Source organism: Entelurus aequoreus, linkage group LG02 (assembly GCF_033978785.1).
Source record: "Entelurus aequoreus isolate RoL-2023_Sb linkage group LG02, RoL_Eaeq_v1.1, whole genome shotgun sequence".
Lineage (NCBI taxonomy): Eukaryota > Metazoa > Chordata > Actinopteri > Syngnathiformes > Syngnathidae > Entelurus > Entelurus aequoreus.
In genome coordinates this window covers 18,099,240-18,120,645 of record NC_084732.1, presented here as the reverse complement: position 1 = coordinate 18,120,645, position 21,406 = coordinate 18,099,240, and the positions used below count along the sequence as shown (strand labels likewise).

The 21,406-nt window shown below is 38.7% G+C and overlaps 1 protein-coding gene across 1 annotated transcript in view; it reads left to right on the top strand.

The window, feature by feature from the left end:
• LOC133631290 (transcription initiation factor TFIID subunit 4) overlaps nt 1-21,406 on the top strand; it is a 300,647-nt gene that overhangs the window by 62,665 nt on the left and 216,576 nt on the right. The window contains exons 8-9 of the mRNA XM_062023471.1: nt 8,945-9,020; nt 20,674-20,788. Coding sequence (XP_061879455.1) covers nt 8,945-9,020; nt 20,674-20,788 — 191 coding nt within the window. The remainder of the gene's footprint in view (nt 1-8,944; nt 9,021-20,673; nt 20,789-21,406) is intronic.

Genomic DNA, 21,406 nt, shown 5'->3' with positions numbered 1-21,406 from the left:
ACTGCTTTGGGACAAGAAAAAAACTACACCATTGGGACAAAAAGAATTTTTTTTTGAAAAAAGCATTGGAACAGAAATGTTTGTATAAAAAAAAACGTACAGTATTAGATGAAAAAACTGCATTGGAAGAAGAAAAAAACAACAGCATTGGGACAAAACCTATCCATTAAAAACAGTTTTAGGACAATGAATCAATTTAGATAAAAACAACATTGGCAAAATAAACAAATACATTAAAAAAAAGCATTGGGACAAGACAAAAATAGTAATTAAAAACAGCATTGGGACTAGAAAAAAACAGCAGTGGGACAATAATAAAAAAAATATATATATACATGCCAGAAGAAAGGAAAAAAAGTATTAGGACAAGAAGAAACAAAAAATTAAAACAGCATTGGGACAATAAATAAATATTAATAAAAAACTACACCATTGGGACAAAAAGAAAAATAATTTAAAAGAAGTATTGGAACAGAAATGTTTTTATAAAAAAATGTACAGTATTAGATAAGAAAATTAAAAAAAACTGCTTTGGGACGAGAAAAAAACTACACCATTGGGACAAAAAGAAAAAATATTTGAAAAAAGCATTGGAACGGAAATGTTTGTATAAAAAAAACGTACAGTATTAGATGAAAAAACTGCATTGGAAGAAGAAAAAAACAACAGCATTGGGACAAAACCTATCCATTAAAAGCAGTTTTGGGACAAGAAAAAAAACAGCATTGAGCAAAGGTTCTGAGTCTACTATGGAAAGGAGCATTTCTGCCAATTGACCTTTACTGCACTGTCTAAGTCTGAAAGTTTATGAGCTAACCTGCAGCGGCGAGTGAAGTAAACCAGCCATGTTTTTTTTATACTTCATTCAACTCACACCAGCACATAACCACGGGTGTGTGAGTACGTGCACATGCTCATTATGCAATTGCACAGGCGTCTGGGTGTGGGGCGGATGGGTCAGGTGAGGTCAGACTGGTCTACTCCAGGCAGATGAGTACTAGAGAGCCACAGGGTGCTCTTCCGTCTTTCTCCAATTTTCCTTTCTCTGCACACACACACACACACACACACTGGGAGTGTATTGTCCCCTGCATCACTCGCCCATCTTCCTCCCTCTCTCCATTAACCAGCGGAGGGTGAAGCGAGGTAACTAGGTCAGCCCCGGGTCAATTTTAAAGCAATGTGGCGGCCGCAGTCTATGTCCAGAACATGCCTCTGGTCCCTCTCGCTCTCTCGTTCTCTTTGCCTTTTCTCTAACTCACACTCTTTCACATACACACCAACGCAAATACACAACATAAGCTATCACACAAAACATTAGTAAATGAAGGCCTCTGGCTCGCCAACAGTTTGTTGAATCAGGCCAAATAAAATCCGCTTTTTTGCAACCACTGTAAGCATTTTCTTAGGGTAGGATGGAAGACACTTGACTCCCAAGTCAGTGCAGTATACTCTGAATGCAATTTTACATATTTGAATTGAATGGAAACTACAGCCCAGAAATATGAAGAAACTACCTTGTTTTCCGGACTATAGAGCGCACCGATATATAAGCCACACCCACTAAATTTCCAAAGAGAAAAAATATGTTTTCATATTTTAGCCGCACCGGAGCATAAGCCGCAGATATATATATGTTGTGAAATTAACTATTTGCACAGAAATATTTTGTAAATGTTTATTTACATAGCTTAATTGTTTCCAAACGGTGTCTGTAAAACGGCTGATCAAACAAAACAGAAGTCATCCTCATGGACACACTCGCTGTGAAAGCTAGCTCTCCAATCAGCTAAACAGGCTCAAAAAGTCCACGGTGACATTTTGATGAATTTACAATACTGAAACAATACTGTGGAGGTCTTGCTCCTTTTGGTTCTTTGGACCACCAAGGACGGACATGACAGCTTTGTTCATAATTCTGAAAAGGGATTTATTTTTCATTAAATGTTCGTTCCGTTGCTTTTCAGCCATAGGGTTTCTGGCGTCTCTGTCTCTCTCTCGCTCGTGCTCGTTCTCCACCATCAACCACTCTCCCTTCTCCTTCCCGACTGCTGCCTTTAACAGAGCGACAGGTGATCAGACAAACACTCACAGCTGGGTCATCTACGCACCTGTCGCTGATCTCGAAGCCGGTCCTGGCACACCCCGCTTCGCTGCAGGTCCGCAGCTCTGCTATACTCTGTTTGAAAAGTAACGGTTCCCAGGCATGACGTCTGTGCGTCGTCACGTCAAGACATTGCTGGTTTTGTGAGAAGAGGAGCATGTTCGGCAGCGCACAATCACGGTGTACTTACAAGCAGACAATGTGTGTAGACAGAAAAGGGAGAACAGACGCATTTTGGCCTAAAAACTAAAGATAAAGGTGAAGCTATAACACTGAAACACCCTCAGGAAGAGGTGCTTTAAGACACGGCTAGCTAGCTAACGGGGAACGTCCATCCGTAGTCGGCAGTGTTTTAGCTACTTCTTAAACTATTTGCATCATGGCCGTCAGCGAAGGAATATTCATTATTTAGCCGCACCGTTTTATAAACTGCATGGTTCAAAGCGTAGGAAAAAACGAGCGGATTACAGTCCAGAATTTATGGTATACTACTGTCCTTTACTATACTACATAATACCAATACAAATTACAAAATAAGAACTGGAGTTTAATAACAAAGTTCAGTTTTGCAAATGTCAGCCAGTACTAGCAGGGATGGGTACTGTTCACATTTGAACCGATACGGTTCCAATTCCAGGTACCTGGCAATAGTTGGAATATTCAGTACTTTCGTGTGTCTTAATAAATATTGTTTTTGATAATAAAATATTATTTTCACTGCAAAAATGAGCTGATTATGATAACTGATGTCCAGTTATTATATCTTGTTTCATTATCTCATTTCTGAGTCTCAATTACAGTTGCAACACTGCAAAAAGTCAGTGTTCAAAAACAAGAAAAAAAAAAATACAAAAATTAGGGGTATTTTATTTGAACTAAGCAAAATTATCTGCCAATAGAACAAGAACATTTGGCTTGTCAAGACTTTCCAAAAGAAGTCAAATTAGCTAACCTCTATGAACACCAAAATACCTTAAAATAAGTATATTCTCACTAATAACAAGTGCACTTTTCTTGGTAGAAAAAAAATAAGAGACCTTTTTGCTCAATATGTTGAAAAATATTCTTAAATGAAATAAATGCTGGTGCCATTATCGTGACATAATGATATGCGCTTGGCATTGCATTTCTTGAAACCAGCAAACTTATACTAAAAACTAATTTATTGTTCTTAATGGAAAGGCAACAAGGCAACCGCTTGTTACTCTCGGGGTTTCCTAGCCGCCCAGGCAAATCATATCGTCTAAAAATGCATTTTTCCATCGATAACATGACATCATCGCGCCAAGTGCGTGCTCTTTCAGTCAATTAGTGCGCATATAAACAGCACGGCCCCCGGCAAAAAAAAATTTAATTGTAATTTTGAAGAATTCATCTGAATGTGCATGAACTATTTCTGTTCAAAATTGTTAGAAATGTCACATGTTAAATGTTTAAATATTAACTGTCAGTTTACTGTACTGTGCCAACTGTACAATGTGTTTTCTATTGTTTCATTGAAAATAAAACAGCAAAGTCCATTAGGCTGTCATCTGTTTTAATTATGAGACACGGTTGTGTCAAAGTCATGATTTTTTTTTCATGCTTGAAATAAGAAATTATTACTTTGAAAAAGTAGTTTTATACTTGTGAGTGTTGATGACACAGCTTTGCAACAGTTGATATTCTAGTTCCAAGCATGTTTTACTCAATATAGGTCATAAAATCTCAGCTACAAGCTGTAATATCTTACTGAGATCATTTAGGACCAAAACACTTAAAACAAGTAAAACACTCTAACTCTAACATAAAATCTGCTTAGTGAGAAGAATTATCTTATCAGACAGAAAATAAGCAAATATCACCCTTATTTGAGATATTTAATCTTACTTATATTTCAGTTTTTGCAGTGAAAACCAATACATTAGATTTCAGTAGTGTATAGTTTATTGTGCGTTGGCTAGTCAGTTCAGTGTTTGCTGTCGAGTCTTTTGTTGTGCTCTAAAACGTGTTAATACTTAATAGGTACTTATTACGCATGCACAAGCAGTTGATTGTATCGTGCGTCTTGGCAATTTCATAGCCCTCATCGATGGGGCAAAAACACTTAAGTACAGTGGTACAGAAATTACAGACACCTAGATATTTTTACAATATCCTGAGGGTGCAAAAAAGTAGATGTTTTTTTTTTGGGCGGGGTTGGGTGGCGTTTATTTTTTGTGGAGTGTTTATTCAAATAATCACAAATCAAAGTATTTTCTGTACTAACATCTTTCACATTAATCAAGTACTGTATAGAATTATTACCAAAAGTAACTATAGTGGAACCTCGATTTACGAACTGGATTGGTTCTTGAACACGGTTCGTAAATTCTATATTGAAGCACATTTCTCTTTAAGAAACAATGTAAATACAAATAATGCCTTCCAGCTTCGACAAAAGTCGGTATTTTAGTTAAGATTTGTACACTTTGAACACAATATATAGTGCTATACAGTACTGTACATCAAACAAACATAACATAGAAGTGATGAATCAATTATCTATTGACTTACAATTAGAGATGTCCGATAATGGCTTTTTTGCCGATGTCCGATATTCCGATATTGTCCAACTCTTAATTACCGATTCCGATATCAACCGATACCGATATATACAGTCGTAGAACTTACACATTATTATGCCTAATTTTGTTGTGATGCCCCGCTGGATGCATTAAACAATGTAACAAGGTTTTCCAAAATAAATCAACTCAAGTTATGGAACAAAATGCCAACACGGCACTGCCATATTTATTATTGAAGTCACCAAGTGCATTATTTTTTTTAACATGCCTCAAAACAGCAGCTTGGAATTTGGGACAAACTCTCCCTGAGAGAGCATGAGGAGGTTGAGGTGGGCGGGGTTAGGTGGGGCGGGGTAACGGTAGGGAGTAGCGGGGGTGTATATTGTAGCGTCCCGGAAGAGTTAGTGCTGCAAGGGGTTCTGGGTATTTGTTCTGTTGTGTTTATGTTGTGTTACGGTGCGGATGTTCTCCCAAAGTGTGTTTGTCATTCTTGTTTGGTGTGGGTTCACAGTGTGGCGCATATTTGTAACAGTGTTAAAGTTGTTTATACGGCCACCCTCAGTGTGACCTGTATGGCTGTTGACCAAGTATGCCTTGCATTCACTTGTGTGTGTGAAAAGTCGTAGATATTATGTGACTGGGCCGGCACGCAAAGGCAGTGCCTTTAAGGTTTATTGGCGCTCTGTACTTCTCCCTACGTCCGTGTACACAGCGGCGTTTTAAAAAGTCATACATTTTACTTTTTGAAACCGATACCGATAATTTTGAAACCGATACCGTTAATTTCCGATATTACATTTTAAAGCATTTATCGGCCGATAATATCGGACTGCCGAAATTATCGGACATCCCTACTAACAATCTAAAATAACAACAACAATAAGCTGAATAGACCTGTATGTGCTGCTCTGCTAGCAAGCACGCACACACAGAAGTCCCTTTGGTGCCCTTACAAACGATCAGAAATCACCAAAATCCTTAACTTTAACAATCATATTGCTACAATAATAAACATTTAAAAAAATAAAATCCACTTCCAGTATACTATTAGCAAAAGTCATTTCGCGAGCTTCTCCTAATGAGAGGAGCGAAACAAGCAGATTGAGGGAGAGAAGGGAGAGGCCAGGGTGGTTTGGAAGAGGCGCCGCTGAAAGAGAGTTAGTGTTCTCCTCTGAGAATAAAGTCCACTTTAGCATTTATTTCAGAAAAGTCCATTCTCATCACAATTAAAAACTCTCTGTTGGACGAAGCCGGCACCCTGAAGCTCTTTAATACGAGCAAGCAGAAAATGGCTTCCAGCAGGACACAAAATGGAGCGTTTGTACGCAGCGACATGGTTAGTTCGCAGAGGCGTATTCGGCACGATTTGAAAGTTCGTAAATTGGAAGTTTGCAAATAGGGGTGTGTGTTAATTGAGGTTCTACTGTACAATAAGATAAAGACTTGAAAAAATGTTCCTCTTAAAAAAGTTATTTTTGCTTGTATTGAGCAAAAAAAAATCTGCCAATGGAACGAGTCAAAATTTTCTTGGTAAGAGTTTTTGAAATAAGACAGCTTTTAAAAACTTAAGTGATCTTGAAATTAGCAATTAAAACTTGTGCGATTAACTTACTGGTGTTGTGAGGTTTTATGTCTTATTACAGGGGTGTCCAAACTTTTTCCACTGAGGACCGCACACTGAAAAATCAAAGCAAGCGGGGGCCATTTTTATATTTTTTATTTTAAAAACCAATACAATATATGTATAAAAAAGATACATTTAGGCCTCCACTTAGAGTTGATCCCGGGGACCCCAAAAGGTTTTGGTCAAAAAAAATATTACAAATGTGTCATTATTTAGTATTATTATTATTATTATTATTCAAGGTTTAAATCTCTAGATCAACATTAGGTCTATCTGTCAATATAACGCTTTTAAAGATTTAAGTTGTATGCCATTATTGTCAAGGAAAACCGTGTTTTTTTATGGAAAAAAACACAAAATATGCAATATTTTCCCCCAATAAAAATTTAAAGTGGAATATTTGAGATTATATAATAATTGGAGTCTTAAAAAGGTCAATAACTAATAACAACATTGATTTTAATTCACTATTTTTTTAGCAATGACACTTAAAAAAAAAAAAAGTCCCACTAAAATTATTGGGGATCCAAAAGGGTACTGCTCAGTAAAGTTTAAAAAAATTAATCCAACATTTTTTTTAACTTTTACCACAATAGTCTCAAGGTCAACTTCAGATCTATCCGTCACTTATAAGTTTTATTGTTGTTTATGTTTTTTGTTTGTTCGTTTTAGGCCCTTCTTTAAAAAACTATGTTTTTTAAAAGGCAACCAAAAAATATGCAACATTTCCCCCCCAAAATATCTCAAAGTGGAATATTTAATGTGAAGTAAATGGAGCCTTGAATAGGTCAATAATTCATAATGACATTGATTTTGATTCATTATTATTTTTTAAAGAAAGAAACAGCCTGCATGGCAGCTTTGTGTTATTAGAGTAAATAATGCACATTTCACCTGTTTGCTCTTTTATACCACTTTTTATGTTTTTTTTTTTTTTCATTGTATTTTTTGAATGTGCCGTGGGGCCGCACTTGGGACACCCCTGTCTTACAACAAACTTGTGAGTAGTATTTTTTTCCTCAGAAGACCTATTGCCTAAAAACAAGCTCTTATGTCTCACTGAAAAAATTACTATACTTGTGACTGATTGTGAGTTTTTCTAGTGAAGTCAAAAGTGCCATTTCAAGCATCTACAAATTGTTTTACAATCATTTCCAAACTTTCCACCTGTGTTATTTTGTTCCCTAAAGTGTGTCGCTGAGTGGCCAGAGGTGTCTGCTGTCTGTGCCCAATGAATTCCTTCCACTCGTGCAGGGCCCTGCAGTGCATCTGGGGGGGGGCTTTGTCTTGCTTTTTTTCCCTTTTTTTTCCCCCTCACCCCTTGAACAATAATATAGCATGTGTCAGGGAACGGAAAACAAGGCAAAAAAAATATGCAGCAAGAAGCAAACTGGTAAGGAATGAATGCTGAGCCCCAGGCCCGACCTGTGGCGGCTACACAGGAAGGAAGTGACTCTAATAGCCCAGCGCGGCCCCCTGGTTCACTGCCCAGCTTCTTCTACGTTTTTGCACACTGGATTTCTTGTTACTTTCATATTATTTGTCGTTGCAAGCCTTTCAGAAAATGGAGTTACCACTGTAAATGCTGACTTGTCGGCTAAGATTTATTCCAAATCAACACTAGAACTTCTCATTGACGTTCAAACACAGTTTGAACTCCAAAGACACTACCGTGTTAAATCCAGTGTTTCCCACACATTCATTTATTTGTGGCGGCCCGCCACGAAAGAATTACGTCCGCCACAAATTTAACATTTTTTAAAATTTTTTTTTGTCCTGTCCAGCTTCTCAGGCAAATCATATAGTTGGTGTAGATGCCCATATAGGCTGTTCAGATTTACTTTACAAAAGAGAAGTGTAGGATACTTCTCTTGTTGCCTTATTTGTATTTGACCACTACTGTTTTCTGTTTATTTGTTACTGACTGTGGCAGGACACCTCTGCCTCTGTTTCACTTTATGTTGCTGGTAAATAATATGGTTGTAGTAGAAGGCTAAAGTTAAATTATTTAGTACGCACTAATTAAAGGGGCAGAGCTTTAAGAGACATTTTAGCTTTTATATTTTATAAGATATATTTTTTGTAAGAACCACAATTAATAAATATATTTCAGTGAATAACTTATTGTTCAAATCTGTATATAAATATGTACATAAAGTGTTGTAATTATATTGTAAAATGGATGGATGGATGGACATTTAAAACAAAACTGTTATTATTAATTAGTAAGTATACATTTTTTGAGCCTTGTTAGAGAAAATCATATCATTGTAGTACATTATGCAAATTACTCGATGATGTCATGGTGACAACGCCCATAGCCACGCCCATAGCCAGGTATCTTGGCAGTTTATGGGAAACACTGAAATCACACTAATTTCTCAATTAGTGCCCTTCTGGTGCTAGAATAGACGCCCCGCCACATGAATCATGCGTGTCAGTCACTCGAAACAAATAAGCGCCACTTCTCAAATAGACGGGCTCCTTTTTTTTAACCAAGAATAACAGGTGGACTTTTAATAAATGCCTGGTATTCTGCAGGAGAACAAAAAAACACCCCTGCATTCAAGTGGGTTAAATTCACACGGCAGTACTTTTTAACCATGTTGTTTCATGTTTCCTCCAGTAATGACTTTTGTGAGTGACAGCTGTCTCTCCGTCTTGCTTCAGGGTATGAAAACCACCGGCCCAGTAGGTGGACAAGTTCGCGTTCCGGTGATGCCCACACAGTCTGCGAGAGCTCAAGGTGAGACAAGTTTGACAACTTCTCCATACTTTCTGTATTGCTTTTCTAGTTTTAACGGCCTCATAGTACGTTTCAGCTATTCTAAATACAGTATTTTTCGGACTATAAAGCACACTTAAAATCCTTTCATTTTCTCAAAAATCGACAGTGCGCCCTATAACCCGGTATGCCTAATGTACGGAATAATTCTAGTTGTGCTTACCGACCTCGAAACAATTTTATTTGGTACATGGTTAATGATAAGTGTGACCAGTAGATGGTAGTCACACATAAGAGATATGTGTAGACTGCAATATGACACAAGTAAACAACACCAAAACTTTAAATATTCCATTGAAAATAAAGAACATTACACACGGCACTCAAACATCTGTCAAAATGTTTTAGTATGACTTTGAAGCCACACCGCTTGATGGGTTGTCGGCCCATTACGGCTACCGTAGTCAGAGATACAAGTATTACTATGGTGTGTGTATAAGGACCGCAAAATAGCACCCATTAGCAGACATATTATCTGGCGTTTTGTATCACAATATTATGCAAAACCAACTTTTCTTACCTTCTGGTACCTGCTGATGTGTATTTGAGATCTGCATAAGTCCTGGAAATTTGCGCACGTCCGCCACTGTAGTCCGTGCCGATGCCGTCGTCGATAAGCTTCTTCTTTTTCACTATCTTCTTGTTATGGGATATTCACCCTCTGCTGTTGCCATTTCTAATACAAAGTAGTGTAAAGTACTAATTTATATCTCGCTATGGAAGCACTAAAAACTACCAGTGTAGTGAGTTTGTATTATTCACCCAAGGAACATAAGTTATTAGAGAGTTCCGGTCGGATGGCTTTTCACGGGACACATTTCCGGCGTTGTTGCACTAGTGAGCCACGGATGAGGAGATGCTGCTCCGTTATTGATTTAAGTAAAGTCTGAATGTCATTAAAACAGTTAGCTCCATCTTTTGACACTTCTTCCACTCCCGTCCTTGCACGCTACACCGCTACAACAAAGATGACGGAGAAAAGACGCTGTCGAAGGTGAGCCACGTAAATAAGACCGCCCACAAAACGGCGCATCCTGAAGCGACTGTCAGAAAGCGGCTTGAAGATAATCTGTAAAACATAATCTATGCAACATTTTGACCAAGGAACCACCATTACGTGTTATGTGCACCACAAGGAAATGTTTTAAATTTAGAAAAAAATCATAATATGACTCCTTTGATGCGCCTTATAATATTATAGGCCCGCTCATCGGCAGCGCGCCTTGTAATCTGGTGCGCCCTCTGGTTGAAAAAATACGGTAAGTCTCACAATAGTAATAGAAGTGTGTTCTTTGAAATCTAGCCTCAATGCTGGAATTGAAAGAGTTAAAAGTGCTTTTAGTAAAGCCTACCGGAACATTTTGTTTAGTGTGTCTGTAGTAGGGGTGTGGGAAAAAATCGATTCGAATTCGAATCGCGATTGTCACGTTGTACGATTCAGAATCGATTCTCACTTTTAAAAAATTGATTTTTTATTTTTTATTATTAAAGTTTTTATTTTTTATTTTTTTTAAATCAATCAATCCAACAAAACAATACTCAGCAATACCACAACAATGCAATCCAATTCCAAAACCAAACCCGACCCAGCAACACTCAGAACTGCAATAAACAGAGCAATTGAGAGGAGACACAAACACGACACAGAACAAACCAAAAGTAGTGAAACAAAAATGAATATTATCAACAACAGTATCAATATTAGTTAGAATTTCAACATAGCAGTGATTAAAAATCCCTCATTGACATTATCATTAGACATATATAAAAAAGAAAAAAAAAGAACAATAGTGTCACAGTGGCTTACACTTGCATCGCATCTCATAAGCTTGACAACACACTGTGTCCAATATTTTCACAAATATAAAATAAGTCATATTTTTGGTTCATTTAATAGTTAAAACAAATTTACATTATTGCAATCAGTTGATAAAACATTGTCCTTTACAATTATAAAAGCTTTTTACAATTATCTACTACTATGCTTGCATGTCAGCAGACTGGGGTAGATCCTGCTGAAATCCTATGTATTGAATGAATAGAGAATCCTTTTGAATCAGGAAAAAAATCGTTTTTGAATCGAGAATTGTGTTGAATTGAAAAAAAAAATCGATTTTGAATCGAATCGTGACCCCAAGAATCGATATTGAATCGAATCGTGGGACATCCAAATATTCATAGTCTGTAGCTTTAAAACAGCATCTTGTGTCTCCAAGAAGCGCTTTTGTGCACTTGTTTTTTTTACATATACACTGTAATTCTGCACTTGTCCAACGTAATAGATACCATGTCTCAGTGGTTCTCGAACGTTTTTTCACTAAGTACAACTTTAGGAAACACTTGGTTCTCCGAATACCCCCATAATGACCAACTTTAAAATACAGTAGCGTAATAAGCGTAAGTATTCATTAAAAACAAGGCAGAATTGTTAATTAAGTATATTTAATATTTTTGGTCACTATAACATTTCACACAGTTTGAACAGTAACACTGTACTTTAATGTAGTGATTCTTTGGCGCACCACTTGTTTGAGAACCACTGGGGGGGTTTGACCTTGGGGAACTTGCTTTATCATTATCATGCTTTAAACCCGTCTGTAATAAGCGTTGCCCTACTAAACGTACTCATTGTAGCCGGTAATCCTGACTTCATCATTTTGATTTAAAAAAAAGCAGCACAAATTGTTTTAATCATTTTTGTTTTGTAGGTTATATTGTCTTTTATATTGTCATCCTGAGCTAAAGTTGCTGATCAATTTTAATGTATTATTTGTTGAGTTTATTTAATTTATTTTTTAGTATTAAATGGTTCAAGTCGGTCAAAAAAAATCGATTTAAAACAGGTATCAATTCAAAATCAATACTTTTTAATAACATTGGGTGCCACTTCTATGATTTACTACATTCCTCCATAAAATACATAAACAGATGTGATACATTTCTATATTACGAAAGAGAATACTGGTTTTGTTTAATAAAATTCTACCCAAACACTTGATAAAGTCAAATACAAATAAGGCAACAAGGGAAGTATCCCAAACTATTTTTTTCCAAAGTAAGTCTGTACATCAACAATATGATTTGCCTTAGTGGCTGATGAAATTTTTTTTTGACTCCCCTAGTCAAAAGTGTGATTGATTTGACCGCATTGCTAATAACATCTTGTTAATAATTAATTCATTAAATGTTTACGGTCTACCGAGGGCCAATAAAAAAGGAGCTGTGGGCCGAAATTGGCCCACACCCCTGCTAAGTTAACTGAAAATAATCAAAACCTATAGCTCCCATATGTACAGCTGACTAGATTAATGGCAGAATTCAGGCTTTGTTTTAAGATGTGTAGCAAAGCCTTTAAAAAAACAACACCTGTCCGTCAATGAGAAAAGGAGATTTTTTTTCTTCCCATACAACTTCAAAAGCGAGAGTTTTACAGCCTCCTACCTCAACCAAGTGAGGGAGATGAAAGATTTCTCACACGCTTGGCACTCATAAACATGCTCTTGGTCAGAGCAGGGAAAATATTTTGACTCAGGGGGGCCACATTGAGAGAAAAAAAAAGTGTCTGGGGGGGCCAATGTGTATGTGTGTATAAAGTATATATACACATTAAGCTGTAAAAATCTGCTTTACAGTATGTATGTTTGGGTCCCTTTTTTTCAGGTACACTAATACCAAAAGTCACAATGTCCGATAGAGTTCTAAAAAAGTTATGACAGACCACCTAAAAAAAAACGGAATGGAATTTTACACTTTTTTACTGAATGGGACTCCCAAAATGTACTTGAAAATAAAGAAAGTGGGATTTACAATATTAACTATGAACAATAAAACACTGAATATTAACAACATAAAAACATCGCTCCTCTTTTACTTCTCAGACCACCTCCTCGATAGTTTTGTATATTTTACAATCAAGCAAAACACAGCAAAAAACAGCAAAATATGACTGCAAAGGGTAATAAACACCTACAATATTACATATTATCACTTTTATGCAGACATTTGTTGTACAAATGTGCTTCCGCATCTGTTCCTGACACATGCGTTTCAGGCTGGCTGCTCTGAACACAAACCCCGCCCACTCTGGTTTGTTCGTCGTCTGAGCTGCTGTGACGTAGATTACCGTAATAACTCCTATAACACCCAAAAGTGCAGATTTTGACCATTGAAATACTTTCTATAGTTCAGGACTTACAGTCATTTAAAAACAGCACTGCACATCATAATGACGGCTACAGTTTTGATGTTAAAGGCCTACTGAAATGAATTTTTTTTATTTAAACGGGGATAGCAGATCCATTCTATGTGTCATACTTGATCATTTTGCGATATTGCCATATTTTTGCTGAAAGGATTTTGTAGAGAACATCGACGATAAAGTTCGCAACTTTTGGTCGCTGATATAAAAAGCCTTGCCTATACCGGAAGTAGCGTGACGTCGCAGGTTGAAGGGCTCCTCACATTTCCCCATTGTTTACACCAGCAGCGAGAGCGATTCGGACCGAGAAAGCGACGATTACCCCATTAATTTGAGCGAGGATGAAAGATTCGTGGATGAGGAACGTGAGAGTGAAGGACTAGAGTGCAGTGCAGGACGTATCTTTTTTCGCTCTGACCGTAACTTAGGTAAAAGGGCTCATTGGATTCCACACTTTCTCCTTTTTCTATTGTGGATCACGGATTGGTATTTTAAACCATCTCGGATACTATATCCTCTTGAAAATGAGAGTCGAGAACGCGAAATGGACATTCACAGTGACTTTTATCTCCACGACAATACATCGGTGAAGCACTTTAGCTACGGAGCTAACATGATAGCATCGTGCTTAAATGCAGATAGAAACAAAAGAAATAAACCCCTGACTGGAAGGATAGACAGAAGATCAACAATACTACTATCAGGAGACACCAAACCAAACACTGGACCTGTAACCACACGGTTAATGCTGTGCCGCCTGTCGAAGCCTAGCAATGCTGTTGCTAACGACGCCATTGAAGCTAACTTAGCTACGGGACCTCGTCAGAGCTATGACAAAAACATTAGCGCTCCACCTACGCCAGCCCTCATCTGCTCACCAACACCCGTGCTCACCTGCGTTCCAACGATCGACGGCGCGACGAAGGACTTCACCCGATCATCGATGCGTTCGGCGGCTAGCGTCGGATAGCGCGTCTGCTATCCAACTCAAAGTCCTCCTGGTTGTGTTGCTGCAGCCAGCCGCTAATACACCGATCCCACCTACAGCTTTCTTCTTTGCAGTCTCCATTGTTCATTAAACAAATTACAAAAGATTCACCAACACAGATGTCCAGAATACTGTGGAATTTTGCGATGAAAACAGAGCTGTTTGTATTGTGATACAATGTGTCCGAATACTTCCGCTTCAACCATCGACGTCACGCGCAAACGTCATCATACATAGACGTTTTCAGCCGGAAATTTCCCGGGAAATTTAAAATTGCACTTTATAAGTTAACCCGGCCGTATTGGCATGTCTTGCAATGTTAAGATTTCATCATTGATGTATAAACTGTCAGACTGCGTGGTCGGTAGTAGTGGGTTATGCAGAACGTCCGGCGAGCCGGATTGAAAATCATAATGGGCCGCATGTGGCCCGCGGGCTGTATTTTTGCCCAGGTTTGCTCTTGGTATTACTGTTAGATCGTCATTACACAGTCAATTCAGCCCAACTTCTTCAAAGCCAGGTTACATTCTTGTGCAGATGCATGGTGACTCAAAGTCCACCTGCGCTTAAACGGCGCACACGGCGAAGGAGACTAAACAGGCCATTTAGCCATTAGTCAGGCATCCTCTCGCTGGGCTGCAGGATGTGTAAACAGGCAGGAAGCGTAGCGAGAACAGGTGTTTTTTCTTGTCTGCTTATGAAGCCTCCTCAAACATCAGTGCCGCTGCTTACTCACTCTGATTCACACGCACACACAAGCCCACAAACATCGCCCCGACGCCAACCAGCTGAAGCGCTCTCCTAAGAGAGCTCGCTGTGTGCTTAGGTGCTATGTGTTGGTGTGTTTACCTTTTTATTTTTGTGCATGTGCGGGTGTGGGCAATCAGAGGTGCATACAAATTTGATACACCCCCCCACCCCCGAAAGATTGCCCCGCAGTGAAAGTTCTGTAGGTTGTTTTATGCCCATAAATTGGAATGCGGGGATCATTCTAAAAATACTTTTCTGTGCCTCTCGGCGAGGAACATGCCTGTTAAGATCAAGTTTAAATTCACTCTGGCAGTCCTAGTGCGTCGCTGAGGGAGGGGAGGAAAAAAAAAAGGAAAATGTCTCAGAGCGCCAAGCAGAATGTGGCGTGGAAGTGTGAGGAGAGTCGGTAAAGTGTTGCGTTCTCCACGGTGACGTAACTCTGCACCAATCTGGAAAGTGAACATTTCCACATGAGTGTACATGACCTTTGAGGTGTGGTCAAAATATGTGTAATACATGTATCTTCCAGGTGTTATATGTTCGTTGACTTATGGACAATTACTTGCTAAGTCTCGTACAAAAATTTCGGTTTGGTACGTACCTCGGTTTAGAGGTCACGGTTCGGTTCATTTTCAGTACAGTAGGAAAACAACCAAATATACATTTTTGAGTTATTTATTTACCAAATTTGCAATATCTTCCACCAAAAATATTTTTCTTAGTGGAATATTTGATGTGAAGTAATCGGAACCTTGGATATGTCAATAATTCATAATAACATTGATTTTGATTCAATATTATGTTTTGAGCAATGACAGTTTGAAAGAAAAAAAAACAGCTTTTTTTTATTAGTCAACATTGCAACTTTTTCTAAATTGCATTTAACCTTTAAGCTTTTTTATTTCACTTTTGTTATGTTTTTGTTTATTTTAATAGTATTTTTAGAATGTGCCGTGGGCCTTTAAAACATTAGCTGTGGGCCGCAAATGGCCTCCGGGGCACACTTTTGACACCCCTGCTATAGATAATAAAAAATTAAAACTGATAAACCGATGGATAAAAAGCAGAGCCTGGCGACGCATGCGCGTTTATCATAACTCTCTCGCTCTGTCTCTGCCCCTCCCTCACGAATGCTGCTGCGCGCACAATTTGTTTTGTTTTTAACCCCTTCTTAACCCTGAATGTACATTGAAAATACACGCTACCCTAACTCAAAATGCCGGACATTTGAGGCATTTAAGAAACTCCGCCCTGACAGCTCCGCAAAAGAGGATATGTCCGGTGAAAAGAGGACGTATGGTCAGTCTATCGTAGCCCGTTTGCTGCTAGCATGCTGTGTGTTGTGCCTCGGTGTGCATTGTTTACACAATGTGCGTTACGCTACTTAATATGTCCGTGTGGAAACTCGTTCGGTACACCTCCGAACCGAACCGGAACCCCCGTACCGAAACGGTTCAATACAAATACATGTACCGTTACACCCCTACATTTGTGTCTTTATTACGAAAGCTTCTTTTTTGACACTGAATTTATATACCGTATTTTCTGGACCATATTAAAAGGCGCACTGCCGATGAATGGTCTATTTTCAAACTTTTTCGGAGTAAAGGGCGCATTAAAGGAGTCATATTATTATTATTTTTTTTCTAATTGGAAAACACTTCATTGTGGTCTACATAACATGTAATGGTGGTTCTTTGGTCAAAATGTTGCACGGATTATGTTTTACAGACCATATTCAGGCCGCTTTCTGACAGTCGCTTCAGGATGCGCCGTTTTGTGGGCGGTCTTATTTACGTGGCTCACCTTCGGCAGCGTCTTCTCCCCGTCATCTTTGTTGTAGCGGTGTAGCGTGCAAGGACGAGAGTTGAAGAAGTGTCAAAAGATGGAGCTAACTGTTTTAATGACATTCAGACTACTTAAACTGTCACGTTTACTTAAACTGATGCACAGATGAGTGGTCCACCCTGGGTACCGACTTTGGACAGCTAGCGCATCATCTGTGGTCACCGAATCTGTGCCCCCCCTCTCCACGAAGGAGAGGGGGGCAGAGCAGAAAAGAAATGGCAGATCAACTGGTCTAAAAAGGGGGTCTATTTAAAGACTAGAGTATACAAATGAGTTTTGAGTTTTGCGGCCACCAGCTAGTTCTCTCACGGCCCGCGGCACATTCGAAAAATACTGTTATTAAAAAATTAGCACTACTACTTTACTACTACTAAAAAAAACATTTAAAAAAATGGAATAAAAGAGCATACAGGTGAACTGTAACGAGAAAAAGTTGCAATGTTGACTCGAATACCACAAAGCTAACATGCAGGCTGTTTTTTTTTCCTTTAAAACTGTCTTTGCTCAAAAAATAATAATGATTTAAAATCAATGTTGTCATGATTTATTGATGTATTAAGGCTCAAATTACTTCACATCAAATATTGCACGTTAAAATATTTGTTGGGGAAAATCTGGCATATTTTTTGTTTTTGACATAGAAATCAACATTTTCTATGACAATAAAATAAAAATGAAAAAAATCGGCGGATGGATTTGAAGTTGATCTACAGATTCAAGCGCTAAAAAAAAAAATAAAAAAAAATAATGTATGACTTAATTTAAAAAATGTTATGAGTGGGGCCCTTTTGGATACCTAAGAAATTTTGTGGGTTTAGTTTTTTGTTTTTTTAACTGCCATCGCTCAAATCTAAATCATTGTTGTTATGAATTATTGACCTATTGAAGGCTCCAGTTACTTGCATCAAATATTCCATTTTGAAATATTTGTTGTAGAAAATATTGCATATTTTGTGTTTGCCATATAAAAAACTAAGTTGTTTTTTTTTTGACAAAAAGAGCATTAAACAAACAAAAAAGAGTTAAGCGTTGAAATTAAAAAATAAAGAAAATTTTAAAAAATTGGACTTACTGTATTTCTAACCGAGGCCTTTTTGGATCCTTGAGAATTTTTGTCTTTTTTTTTTTTTTTTTTAAACGGTCATTGAACAAAAAATAGTAAAGAATATAAAACAATTCTGTTATAATTGTTATTTACCTATTTGGGGCTCCAATTACTTTACATCAAATATTTTCTTTCACAAAAAGGCACATCAAAATAAAAACAAGAAAACAACAATATATTGACAGTGAGAGCTAAGGTTTATCTATATTTAAGCTTTGAAAAAAATGTTAAACTTACTTTTAACATTTTATGACTGAGACCCTTTGGGTCCCCGTGACCAAACTTGAGGGTGCCCTGAAAGTTAAAAACATGTATAGTGCAGGCCAAAAGTTTGGACACACTTCCTCATTCAATGTGTTTTCTTTATTTTCATGACTATTTACATTGTAGATTGTCACTGGAGGCATCAAAACTATGAATGAACACATTTGGAGTTATTTACTTAACAAAAAAAGGTGAAATAACTGAAATCATGTTTCATATTCTATCCATCCATCCATCCATCCATTTTCTACCGCTTATTCCCTTCGGGGTCGCGGGGGGCGCTGGAGCCTATCTCAGCTACAATCGGGCGGAAGGCGGTGCACACTAGTTTCTTCAAAATAGCCACCCTTTGCTCTGGTTACTGCTTTGCACACTCGTGGCATTCTCTCAATTTTTCAAGCACACCTGTGAAGTGAAAACCATTTCAGGTGACTACATCTTGAAGCTCATTGAAAGAATGCCAAGAGTGTGCGAAAAAGTAATCGGAGCAAAGGGTGGCTATTTTGAAGAAACTAGAATATAAAACATGTTTTCAGTTATTTCACCTTTTTTTGTTAAGTACATAACTTCCCAGGTGTTCATTCATAGTTTTTGATGCCTTCAGTGACAATCTACAATGTAAATAGTCATGAAAATAAAGATAACGCATTGAATGCATGAGAAGGTGTGTCCAAACTTTTGGCCTGTACTGTATGTATTGTAATGGTTTTGGCAATGAAAAACATCAAAATGGCCCCCTGCATGCTTTGATTTTTTCAGTGTGCGGCTCTCAGTTGCAAAAGTTTGGACACCCCTTGGTTATAGGGACACGTTACTGTTGGATTGCGTTAAAAAGTCACTTTTTGCATAATACTCTGCTTCCATGAATTGATTAACATGGACCCGACGTAAACAAGTTGAAAAACGTATTCGGGTGTTACCATTTAGTGGTCAATTGTGCGGAATATGTACTGTACTGTGCAATCTACTAATACAAGTCTCAATCAATCAATCAATCAATAGGTCAGTGGTTCTTAACCTTGTTGGAGGTACCGAACCCCACCAGTTTCATACGCGCATAAACCGAACACTTCTTTAGTGAAAACAAAATAAAACAATTTCAAATTCAAGACAAAGTTACCGTATTTTCCGCACCATAAGCCGCCCCGTGTCGTAAGCCGCACCTTCAATGAATGGCATATTTCAAAACTTTGTTTACCTATTAGCCGCCCCGTGTTATTAGCCGCACCTACGCTACGCTAAAGGGAATGTCAAAAAAACAGTCAGATAGGTCAGTCAAACTTTAATAATATATTAAAAACCAGCGTTCTAACAACTCTGTTCACTCCCAAAATGTAATGTGCAAATGTGCAATCACAAAAATAGTAACACTCAAAATAGTGCAGAGCAATAGCAACATCAAAAACTCAACGTTGCTCATACGTTAGTGTCACACAACACACAAAATAAACATTTAAAGCTCACTTTCTGAAGTTATTACTCATCCACGGATCCCTCTAATTATTCTTCTTCGGTGTGCTTCACTTGTTTTTTGACACCATCTGTGATGTGGACGCGCATGCAGTCGTAGATCAACAGGGACGGAGCTGCGTGAAAAAAGTCACCCGGTCTCTTCGCTCATTTTTTCTTCATCCATCCATCCCTTTGAGTTAGCTTTTATGATGACGCCGGCTGGAAAGTTCTCTTTTGGCAAGGTCTTCCTTTTGAATATCACCGTGGGTGGAAGTTTCTGGCCGTTAGCATGGCAAGCTAGAACCACAGTAGGACGACTTCTCATTCCCTGTGGTGCGAATATTCACCGTACGTGTTCCCGTTGTATCCACAGTGCGGTTCACATGAATATCAAAAGTCAGTGGAACCTTGTACGCGTGTCTCTTAGTAGGAGACATTTTGTGGTCTTTACAGAAACACACAAATAAAATGAAACGTAATATCCGCGTGCTTCTTCTTCTACGGGGGCGGATGCTCACCTTGGCGGTTGCTTACAGTAGAAGAAGAAGCGCTTCCTCTTTTACGGGGAAAAAAGATGGCGGCTGTTTACCGTAGTTGCGAGACCTAAACTTTATGAAAATAAATATTAATATTAATCCATATATAAGGCGCACCGGGTTATTAGCCGCGCTGTCAGCTTTTGAGAAAAATTGTGGTTTTTAGGTGCGGCTTATGGTGCGGAAAATACGGTATATGTTTTTTTACTGGTGCACAAAATAAACCGTGCATGAACATCATCTTGTTCAAAGAACAAAACTAACACAGTGCATGAACTCACAACAAATTAAACACCTGCAAATCAGTGTGACTTCTTATGATAGGCAGAAGTTTTAATTTACACGATGAGTCGGGTGTGTCTTGACCTCCGCGGTAGAGGCTCCGCCAAACCCCTGAGGGTTCGATCGAACCCAGGTTAGGAACCACTGTTCTAGGTACATAAGTCATTTTTTTTGTGTCCTCCTCCTGACAGGCACAATGGGGAAGGTAGGCGCCTTTCAAGCCGGGAGGACTCCAGTGGGCTTGGCTGTCCAGATCTCGGGCAATCAGAAAAACAAGCTCAACGACCCCGGAGGAGGCTCGTTCAGGTACCACTCACTCGCCCAGCTCCCCCTTTCAACTGTGCACTCTGCACTTGTCACACCCAGCAGTCGCCACATGAGGGCAGCATTTCCCTAAAATGCCCCCATGCAGAAGCGTGACTGCAGGCCAGACTCTGAGCAAAGACTGCAAGTGTTTGTGGCACCTGGCTGCTTGATCACGGCCCCTTCTTCCCTTCCTTGATGAGATTCCAAATGAGCTCACTTTTAATTCAGGAATAGCGTAATTGCGTCCAGATGGCTGGAGTTTGTAGCAGAGAAAAACACTTTTTGGTGAAGTGGAACATTTTCGCCTGCAGCTTCTCTCTGCTTCTGCCGGGCTCTTTCTTTCACAACATGAAAGGTCCATCGCCCACATGCTGCCCCGAGTGCGCCATCTTTGTGCATACATGCCTGACACGCTGGATATATCCTGGGAGTGTTACTATATATGCGCGTATCGGAATGTAGGCATGTGTGCCAACGGGTGGATTCAGCATTCAGGATGTGCCCCCGTACGATGGAGAGGAGTCTGGGTCACATGGGCCACCGGGTTCATGGTAATGGCTCTCGTGTCCCGAGGGCGAAGGCAGCGCCCGGAGCCCTGATTGATAAACCAATAAATCT